The sequence below is a fragment of the Electrophorus electricus genome, chromosome 6 (assembly GCF_013358815.1).
Source record: "Electrophorus electricus isolate fEleEle1 chromosome 6, fEleEle1.pri, whole genome shotgun sequence".
Taxonomy (NCBI): Eukaryota; Metazoa; Chordata; class Actinopteri; order Gymnotiformes; family Gymnotidae; genus Electrophorus; species Electrophorus electricus.
The window spans coordinates 18253515-18264584 of NC_049540.1; the positions used below are offsets into that span (position 1 = coordinate 18253515).

At 37.9% G+C, this 11070-nt stretch overlaps 1 protein-coding gene across 2 annotated transcripts; it reads left to right on the forward strand.

Moving 5' to 3' along the window:
- Positions 1-1378: 1378 nt before the first annotated feature.
- On the forward strand, positions 1379-8959 carry hnf1bb (HNF1 homeobox Bb). Of its 2 annotated transcripts, none has more exons than XM_027018172.2 (9): positions 1379-1922; positions 3361-3560; positions 3968-4244; positions 4375-4595; positions 5592-5737; positions 6321-6441; positions 7031-7177; positions 7645-7742; positions 8034-8959. In XM_027018172.2, the coding sequence occupies exons 1-9, from the start codon at positions 1558-1560 to the stop codon at positions 8052-8054; spliced, it is 1596 nt and encodes a 531-aa protein (XP_026873973.1). In that variant the 5' UTR covers positions 1379-1557; the 3' UTR covers positions 8055-8959. The 2 variants fall into 2 exon arrangements, with proteins under 2 accessions (XP_026873973.1, XP_026873980.1); XM_027018179.2 differs by having other exon boundaries at positions 4040-4244.
- The last annotated feature ends 2111 nt before the right edge of the window (positions 8960-11070 follow it).

Below are 11070 nucleotides of genomic sequence, written 5' to 3' on the forward strand. Positions count from 1 at the left end.
CACCTTGGGGGTGGGGGGGATGGTGGGGACTTTAACAAATTATTCATCCGATACTGTTATGCTCCACTGGTCCTTTCGCAATGGGGCTGGTTTCACATCCTGGAAAAAAATATGTAATTTCACTAAGTTTGTTATTAACTGCTGTTAATCATTGAGCATCAGCCTCCTGCTCCCAAAATGTGTGAGAAAGGTTGGCATCCAGTCTGAACTACAATATTAGGATTATATCAGGGACAATAGCCAAGCTTCATTTTAGAAGGTGAAAATGGAGGAGCTCAAACTCTACCTGTGCATGTCACTAAAATTAAAATTGATTTCTGACTGTGGATCATTATAAGAAAGTATGAATTTCATTTATTATTGTACTTAAAAGAAGATACTATAACAGGCACACTTCTTGAGTTGGCCAGTAGATAATGACTAAATTCACATAACATTCTTATTTAGCATTCAGTCAGAGAAAAGTTAAAGAAATTATTCTTATAATTGGTTATGATTTGCCCTTATTTCTATAGCCTATATGAATTATTTTAATCTCTGTTATCCTCCATATTTTGACACTTAAATTAGGCTTTAAGACTAATTATTTATTTTGTACATGTAGCTAATAACTCTTATTCACAATACCTTTATACATAAACCATGTAAGAGCACACAAATGATTACAGAAATATAAACAGTGTTTTACTCATTGTTTCGTTTTACAGTCTGACTGTTATTAGGCTTTATCGGTTATATTGAAAAGTACGGAGTTTCATTCAAATAAATTTGTCATAATTCTTTACTCATTTACATTAATTGTTTATCAACAACCGTTTGTATTATTTGGGTTGGGGAGATGCACCTATGATGGTACTGTGGCCTAATGGGAATGATCCTATTAATGTTGTTTGGATGAAAACAAATAACAGGACTTAGCATGAAGCAAAACTAAAACGTTTATAGGTTTGCAGAATCGTATTATTTCTACCTTGACACATTAAATTATTTTGTTTCATCTGTTACAGAATAATTGTTGGAATGCTGGTGTCCTGTTTTTTTTGTTGTTGTTGTTGTTTCCAGTATTCATGCTTCATCTGAACAGTTAGAATATCGTGCATGGTTCAAAATATAGCCGATTTTCCAGGTAATACGTTTTAATTAACCCATTATAGTACACGACCGTATGTTAAAAACATTGCCCAGACATCGGAGCTCATATGAATAGCCTATGAATCTACTAAGTATATCAATCAACACCCTACAACGTAAAATGCAATAACTTAATTTACATTTACACGGTTTGAAGAAAGTCTTTGCATATCAATGACCAAACATCGCTTCCTTTAACTGGCGTCACATTATGTTCGACCGCTCCGCCCATATAGAAGGTGGGACGACGACTTCCCTCAGCAGGTGCATTTATCCAATTGACTTAGGCGTATTAGTTGCAAAAGTGTAGGTGCGCACGAGTTGCTTTAAATGCTAATGTATTTAAAGTTTTTCTTCATCTCAATTATTGATCCAGTCTTTTAGGCTATTTACTGGAACTGCACGGACCACCACGTTACCGGATTGATGTTTACTGAAATGGTGTCCAAGTTGACGTCTCTTCAACAGGAGCTACTTAGCGCCTTACTGGATTCTGGGGTCACCAAGGATGTACTTGTTGAAGCGCTTGAGGATTTTCATCATTGCCCGCCTGGTTTCGGGATAAAAACTGAAAAATCTTTGTCCCCAGCTAGTATCAATGGCAGCAGCGACAATGATTCAAAGCCGGTGTTCCTCACACTTTCCAGCGCGCACAAAGGGAGTAAACTATCCGGAGACGAAGGATCCGAGGACGGGGATGATTTCGATACGCCACCGATATTGCGCGAGCTGCAGTCTCTGAACACGGAGGAGGCTGCAGAACAGCGGTCAGAGGTTCAGCGGATGTTATCGTGAGTTTTGAACCGCCTTTTGTCGATTAAAAAAAAGAAAGAAAGAAACATATATACTTATTTAAATGTATTAAATGTATTTCATTTGAAAAATGTATATAAAGTCTGGATTATGCTCTTTGTTAGAAACACGAAGATGAATGAACAACAACAAAGCTAAGTTCAACTCAAACTAAGTGTAAAGAAGTAAACCTATAGCACAGGTGATAGAACGTCAAATAACTAATCATGAAAATATTCAAACTGTCAGTCTACACACTGTAACTGACTTCAAACTGTTTTATTTGCCTCTGAACGTTTCGGGCAAAAGCCCTTCATCTGCGGCGTTTCAACACAGGTAAACACGCGCTTACACAAAACTCTCATTTGGCAAATAAGTTTTATGAAGCCAGTAACGGTGTACAGACGTCTGTATGTTTTAGTAACTTTACAACAGAACAAAAATCGTACAAAATCCTTTAATGCATATTAATGTTTATTCATTATTATCTAGATCGTTTTTCTTATATTGGTTTATTTGGTCACTTCTGCTGTTTTAACATGCAGTCCATTGTAATTTCTGTGGGTATTTGCGTTTTTTTGGAGTACCGAAGAAGTGAGAAGTCGACGCGACTAAGCCAGTTGGTGAAAATGTTGAAGTCAAAACGAAACCACGTGTAGTTGTTGTTATTAATTTAATTCTATGAATCATCAACAGAAAGATACACATGTCAGATGATTAGAGAGAAAAGATGTAGTTATTCATTGTCCAAAGATATAGGTCTAAATCAACATCCTAGCCCACGCTCTTAGATGCTGGGTTATTTCCTAAAATAAACAATGTCTGCTGTATGTATCACCAATTGATTTATTAACATGTTAACACTTGGGAAATTATTTCCTGCGACATTTTTCTAGCGGATTGTACTGAGTTTTTCTGTGACACTGAAATTGGATTTATTGTGTAAAAATCCCGCTTTTTTAGTGTTTGCATATTATTGCAAAAATATTAGGCATACACGAGTGCTCTTGAACAATTTCAACCGTTCACTGAAACAACCTCGAAACAGGGTGTGCTTATCCCACCGATCACGAACATCTGGGAAGCCTAGTCTATTTTATTAGCACTTGCTTAATCATTTCGGTGTGATTTCTGATAACTGTGCAAGGTGTATTATTTTATTATTTAAGTATGATAACCGTGGAAATATTTGTTCTCTTCCTGAAACCAATCGTTTACCGTTTTCAATTTACGTTGCTGTAGGTTAATGGCTCGAAATTATTATATACACTTTCTCTGTTATAGTCAAAACATTCTTTAACCGTTTAAATATAACCAATACATAAAACAATGCGTTTAAAACGATTAAAATAATAGCGTACTATTAACCACAGCAGCAATAATTTACAACAACAACAACAACAACAATAATAATAATGTTTCTATTACCGTATACAGCGAGGATCCATGGCGGGCAGCACGTACCATTAAAAGCTACATGCAACAGCACAACATTCCGCAGCGCGAGGTGGTGGACGTGACGGGCCTGAATCAGTCTCACCTGTCCCAACACCTTAATAAAGGAACCCCCATGAAAACTGCTAAACGTGCCGCCCTCTACACTTGGTACGTCCAAAAACAGCGCGAAATTGACCGACGTAAGTTAGCATTTGCATATTATTATTATTATTATTATTATTATTAGTTATTGTTGTTATTATTAATGTTTTCAAGCATTGTGCTATTTGTCTCATTTTGTTAGTCTGTTATATCCTTTAAAAACATACTGACATCAGTTAGTTTTACTGTTGTAATAAACAATTTACTAGGTTAAGTATACTTTGTGATAATTACCATCTTTTCCTCTAGCTGAGCCTTTTTTTTCTGTAATAACCTATATTTTTATGTGAAATCTAATCTTATTTTTGTTTTGTTTTTTAAAATTGTGCTCAGCTTCACACTCAAGCAGGTATTTTAGTTTACTCTGTGGGAATCCCCCTCTCAGTTCTGTGCCCAACCAGTGTCTTACACTACCCACAATCATGTTCTCCTCTTATTTTCGCAGAGTTCGACCGTGTTCAGGGCTCTGACCCCAGTGACTCAGGCAGTCAGGATCAGGTCCTGTTTTTTTTCCCAGAGTTCAACCATGCCGGGCAGAGTGTGGGCACTGCAGCAGGGCCTGGAGGACCGCTTGGGGAAGAGGGGGAGCCGGGTTCAAAGAGAGTAAGGAGGAACCGCTTCAAATGGGGGCCTGCATCTCAAGGTATTCTGTACCAGGCCTATGAGAGGCAGAAGAACCCCAGCAAAGAGGAGAGAGAGGCACTTGTGGAAGAATGCAACAGGTAGAATTGTCTACCAGAATTGCCAGATATCTGTATATTAATATTAAAATATATATATATATACTGTTTAAGATTCTGAGTTTCACTGAAAATTTCTTTTAGTTTTGAATGCTTTTTTGTCATTTTTCAGGGCTGAATGTGTACAGAGGGGCGTGTCACCCTCTAAAGCTCATGGTCTGGGCTCGAACCTGGTCACAGAGGTGCGTGTCTACAACTGGTTTGCTAACCGGCGCAAAGAGGAGGCCTTCAGGCAGAAGCTGGCTATGGACACATACCCAGTTCACAGCATGAACACCCTGCTACCTTCCACACCAACACACAATCAGCACCATCACAGCAGTCCTGACACAAGTAAGACCTACTGTGCACCTGCATTCATACTGTCTCTGTCCCTTTCACACACACACACGCACACACGCACAGGCACTCGCACACACACACACACTTGATTTTGTGTTCTCACATATTAATATTTATGGCCTAACAGAGGGGAAAATCTGAAAGGTGAAAGCAAATGAGCCAGTGTGTAAACTGGCCAGTGCATTGTTTCTGTACATTTGTGTGGGTGTGTGATCAGAAATTCTTCTGTTGGCCAATCGACACAACCACACCTACAGCTCTACTTTTAAGAGTAGAGCACATAAAAGTCTTGCCACATGCTCTGGGTCAGTTCCTGGCTAACCTGGAACCAGGGCTTGGCAGATTCAGGGCAGTCAGTGAGCTAAAACATATTTCTCCAAAGGAAACAGTACAAATCAATCTCCCAGATGAAATTTTCTAACATTTCTTTTATTTTTTTCTGTAAAAAACATAAAGGGTTATGTCTCCCTCATGTACCTACCAGGGTGAAACAAGGTGAATTTCGTATTTCGTGTAATGTTTGCAGTTGGATCACATGTTACGTCAGCAATGTGAGAGACAGAGGACTGTGTGTTTACTTGTGCTGTGTGTTCTGCTGCAGTTCCTTGCCTTAGATTACCGAAATACTCTCTGATTGTGTTTATGTGGCAGCCTGATTATAGAAACAGAAATTGGTACATTTTTTGGAATTGTTTTGGGAAGATAAGATGGTAAAGAAAGTTCAAAAGACTGAATGAAAGCACAGAGAAAGCTGTAGGAACGGTCACATTTGGTTTGGAGGTGTGTTTGTTCAGTACAGACGCTTATCAGTTGATACAAAGGTATGCAAGAAACTAGGTCAAATATAGATACATGGAAGCATGTCACTAAAGCAAACACACACACACACACACACACACACACACACACACACACACACACACACACACACATTTTAACTTTTATTTTTTTGTTTTTGTTCTTCTCTCTTTTCTCTTTCTTTTACAGAAGTCAGGTATAACCAGCAGGCAGCCAGTGAGGTCACTTCCTCAATGACCATCAGTCACCATGCCAACAGCCAATCAGTGTTACAACAGGTGTCTCCAAGTGGTCTGGACGCTTGTCACAGCCTGTTATCACCCGAAGCCAAAATGGTGAGTTTGGTGTTCTGGTATAATGCCAGTGGTTAAAATTGAATATTGTTTACTGTCAGTATTATCAATATCAGCCAAGCAATTAAATATTAAAACTAGAAAATTCAATATAAAATATCAGAAAGTTTATGGAAAGATAAAACATAGGTGAATGTTGAGATTGTCTGCTGAATAAATTACTGCTGCATGTATCTGAGATGTAGATCCTAATATTTGTTCAAAGAATTGCTCCAACACAGCACTATTACCTGTAAAAGTTGACTTCCAGCTGCATATGCTGTAGCATGAACTGTGTCATAGAAAGTAGCATGTGTAGGCAGAGCCCATAACACTGTAACAATGTCATTGCTCAACTTTATGACTGGAGTGAATGAGCCCTCTAATAAACATGACTCACTGCTGTGTATTCTTAACCCAACCGCACTCTCACAAAGATACTTGTAACCAAGTGTTTGAAGATAGAGAGGTAATTTGTTCTTTGGGACAAACAAAGTGAGAAGCCATGCCTTGACTTATAATATGTCTTTGGATCTTATATGCATTTACCTCATGTGTGTGTGTGTGTGTGTGTTTGTCTGTCCAGATCTCAGCCTCAGGTGGCGTCTTGCCCCCAGTAAGCACTCTGACCAATATCCATAGCCTGTCACAGTCTTCTCACCATCACCAACAGGCCCAGAACCTCATTATGACACTTGCTGCTCAGAGTAAGTACAGCACCTTTTCAACTCTCTTCCTCTCTCTTTCCTTTCTATTAAAAAAAAATGTTAACTGGAGCAAACTGCAATCTTCAGACTAAATGCAGATCAAACAAATTTAATCAGAGGCATTTTGGTCTGCGACAGGCAGACAATCAATAAAGCAGCAAACCGGACGCATAAGCTGCTTGTCATCAATAGGTGGAAAGGCGTTTTTATAGCTGACACCTTATGGAGCAACCAGTTACACAACAGGAAGGCAAAGCATCCAAACACACAGCAGTGCAAACTGGAAAGCACACACAGATACATGACCATAGCATAAGAGAAAAAACCAAAAGAATCAAACAACCAATCACAGGACATTACAGTTGTGCAGTAAAATCAACAAGTTTAAAGTTGTAGGACTCCATCTAGCAGAGTTTAACCAAACTGTGGAAGGATGAGAGTTACTTCGACCTTGACCTCGAGCCAGTCTTTCACTTAGGGTTAAGGTTATGATAAGTGTTCAGCTTAGAAGGTTCTAAAGCAGTGTCAAAAGGCTTGTGTTATATGCCATGTGATGGATAAATGTAACCCTGGCAACCTTCTTCCTCAGGCCTGAGCTCCTCTCCATCGCAGGGTGTGCCAGTCATTAACAGTGTGTCAGGACTGACCACTCTGCAGCCGATGCAATTCCCCCACAGCTCTGGCCTCACACCCCTCACCACTGCACACTCCCACCAGCCATACGCACACTCACACGGTGAGTGCACTGTACGTGGCTGCCGGTTCCCACACACAAACAAACACACACACACACACACACATACACCCAAGATGCTTCTAACCTTCATCAGATGTTTAAAAATAACTGTTTTAAATTCATTATTTTATTTGAATTTTTGTGGTTTTTAAAATGTTTTATTTGTATATAATATATTGCCCTTCCTTATTACCTTATTGAGGGTATCTTTCTGCTATGTTCTGCAAACAGTATTTTACATTCTGAATTAATTTCATAAGTTTTCTTCTTTCTCTTATAATGTAAGGTTTTGTTTCTGTGAAGCATTTTTGTTGCATTTTATGTATGAAAAGTTCTTCTTCTTCTTCTTCTTCTTCTTCTTCTTCTTCTTGTTATTATTATTATTATTATTATTATTATTATTATTACATTGATGGTTTGCTTCTCACAGAGTTGATGATTGACAAAATGTCTGTTCCCGCCCCCAGTATACTCCCCTAAGCAGGAGCCTCCTCAGTACTCCCACGCCTCCCGATTCTCCTCCATGGACGCCAGCACGATCTCTCATCTGGGCTCCAGCAAGCAGGTTTCTCTCTATAGCCTTTCCTGCTTAAACCCTCACTATGTGTCATTCAAAGCCAAAAGTAGCCCACTTCCCCAAAGACACATACCTACGCATATGACAGAACACAGAAATTAACTGCTTAAATAAATATGCATCAGTGCTTTAGTTATTGTACTGAATGTCAGTATTCAGCAGGAATCTTTTCCACAAGCACTGCATACATTCTTGGATATGTATATAAACATATATATGATATGTTTAAGAGGCTGTGTTAACTACATGCTGTGGTAACACTCTGTCACTCTACCGTAGTGCCCTTTACAAGCTTGGTGAGAGCATACCTCTGTGAAAGAACTTCCTTGGCAGCTAAGCAACAGGAGTGCCTTACCACAGTAGCCATGGTGACCCCTCAAGGCATAGGAACATCAGATAGAGCACTGTTTCTGCAGAAGACGACGAATAAAGATTACGGAAGCCAAGAGGATGGATCTGTGAGCACTCCCTGAGACATTTGGACGACTCAGCCCTGTGGCCTGATTGATGGTCTTTATGGGCGATGAAATCTCTGCAGTTTCAAGGCAGTTTCTGCTCATCTTTTAAGGAGTTTAAAACATCAAGGAAAATTAAACATCCTTACACATGCTGACCAATCATCACTATCCATTATGTACAGTTTTCAGAGACCTCTGCTAGATTTTCTGCTTTAAAATGTGTATGGAGGTGTACCATAAACCCACTGCAAGGCATGCATGGACCTCTGTACTCAAACAAGCTCAGAGAATAATCTCAACCTAAATTGTCTGGATAAGATTGTATGCCATATTTTGAAATTGTAATTTTTCTGATGGTAAAATGTGGATTTGGTTTGCAGTATGAGGTCAAGAAAGAGAATGTAATAGACAATTTATCATGGACAATGTATTTTTAATCATAAGTTTTGATCTAGTACAATTTTCCAAATCATGTTTGTATCATGAAATTTCCTGTATTTTGTAGGATATAAAAATTGTATCTATTGTTTTTTGTGAATCTGTCCATCTAGTGGACCTGCACATAATGATCATCCCACAAGATGCAATCAATGTTATTGTCTCTCAGGGACTGATTTTACACTACCCTGTTGTGAAAGTGTGCGAAAAAAGGTTTTGACTTGTTTTTTAGTAAATTCATAAATTGTTTTAATCATATTTATAGTCTTGTAAAAATAGTGTATATTGAAATTATTTTTAAAGAATATCATAAAAAATTGTTTGTTTCATTTTTTCTAAGGAATTAGAAAAAATGCCACCTCTGTAGATTATATATACCACATAACATAAACAGCTGTAAGGTTTTTCATGTTGACTATGACATTCAGCATTAATGCAATTACATTCCCAATACAACCCAGCTTCTGTGGCACCACTACTATGGCAGTATACTGAGGGAGACTGTGAGGCTGTAGGAAGATATGAGAAGGAAAGCAGACATGATTGCAGGGTTTGTTTTTTTAGATTCACCCCATTAGGTCTATTTCCTCTGTCTTAGCCCTCTGGTCAAAGGGCGCGTAAAAATCATTTGAGCGTCCAACCCGAGGAAGTGAACAAATGAAGTCATTATGTTTTCCCTTTCATCATCAACCTTCTTAGAATGTGATTTAAATGTGCATTTTCCCAAAGGAAAATGCCACAAGCAACCCACTTACTTTACGGAGTGGGGGAAAAAAGGTACTCACTGCTACACAAACACAAAAATGTCTTTTGCCTGTCAATTCCCAAAAAGACAACTAGCACCTAGCTGGAGTTAATAGCTGGGGTTCATTAGTGTTACACAGAAAATGAATAGCAGTGTTTTTTTTTTAATCAAACCTATTGTGATATTTCACATACATATTTAATAAAACATACATATGCATTAAACAAATATATATAATAGTTTGAACATTAGAGGCAATAGAAATTAAAACTTCAATTACATTAAAAATTAAATTACATACTTTAAGAAAATCACAAAAAAAGGAAATTACAGAAAAAAATACAGTTTCATTTAAATATATAGTATGTTATGTACAGGTATGCTGGTAGATTAGTTAGATATGTTTTCTGCTCTACTTTGGCAGAAGGATAAACAACATAATTTCCATTTTATATTGTTTATTTTTTTTTGATGGAATTATTTTTTTATTAAAAGATGAGATGCACACTATCATAATTGACAGGAAATCAACTGTTCACAGTGTAACAGACAGAGGGCACCATCAGAGAGAAAGAGAAAGTTATGATTATAATTATGAATTAATTTTTTGTGAAATCCTAGTTGTTAGCTAACATAAGTACAACAGTATCTGAATTTGCAGATCAGTTGACACAAAGGTGGACATGAAGGCCATGTATAAATGCACACATATATTGAAGAGTTAAGAACATGAATTATATAAAAGGTTAAATCATAGAGGTTTGTACCCATACCACAAAAAGGGATTTCAGATAAATGCATTTTGTAAATCAATGAAGAATGGTGTTCAACCTTTCAACAGTTCCTCCAGTAGAATAAAGGACATTATGTAGATACATTTTTATTGTTTATACTGATTTGACTCTAGATGGTATATTACAGTTTTAAAAAAGCATCAAAATGTAGTTAGGTTTTCAGATTTACAAGTCCCAGACTGTGGCTTTAAGGCTGCCTTTATGTCCAGACTTCATTCTTCCTGTACTCTGTCCAAAGACATTAATTTGTAAACCGAAGATCATGATAAGAGGAAAGCTATACTACAGATGAAACTGTGTCAGCCATGAAATGACCTTAACTAACATCCTGGTTCTCACACATTTGATTATCTCTGTGACTTGATTACATACACTGCATATGTTACATGTGTGCCAGTGAGGGAAGTGAAAAAAAGACTCCACAATTGAAACTTTAGAAAATGCTATTTTGTCTGGTCTGATTTCTTACACAGCAGCCTCAGCAATCAAGGCTATGGAAGCAATTTTCTCCTATATTCGAATTAGCAGATCATAGCATGTGGTCACTTTAGCTTCTTATGTAGAAGGAGGGACTCATGCTGGGAGATAGACAATAGGGACAAAGTGGAAACAGAAAGCATGGAGGCGTTCTGTTCAGCCTATCTCTGAAGACTGGATTCCAAGTCAGCTCCTCCTGGGCCCACATTAGGTTCAAAGGTCAGTAATTTAAGATGAAGTGGAGCTGCTGACACAGTTCCTGCAACTCTTTACCCCTCCAGCCTTACTCTTTTCTTTAAAACAGTGAGACAGTGTCTGATGGAGAATTTCATTTGTCAGCAAAAACAGGATTTTTGCTAATACATACATGATAACCTTTATATTATAGAGGTATTGTTCTAATG

Excerpts from the sequence above, each read along its gene's own strand:
- hnf1bb (XM_027018172.2), top strand. The coding sequence starts at position 1,558 with ATGTTTACTGAAATGGTGTCCAAGTTGACGTCTCTTCAACAGGAGCTA. Across the intron at positions 4,245-4,374 it reads CTTGTGGAAGAATGCAACAG|GGCTGAATGTGTACAGAGGG; the intron begins GTAGAATTGTCT and ends GTCATTTTTCAG. Across the intron at positions 7,178-7,644 it reads GCCATACGCACACTCACACG|TATACTCCCCTAAGCAGGAG; the intron begins GTGAGTGCACTG and ends TCCCGCCCCCAG.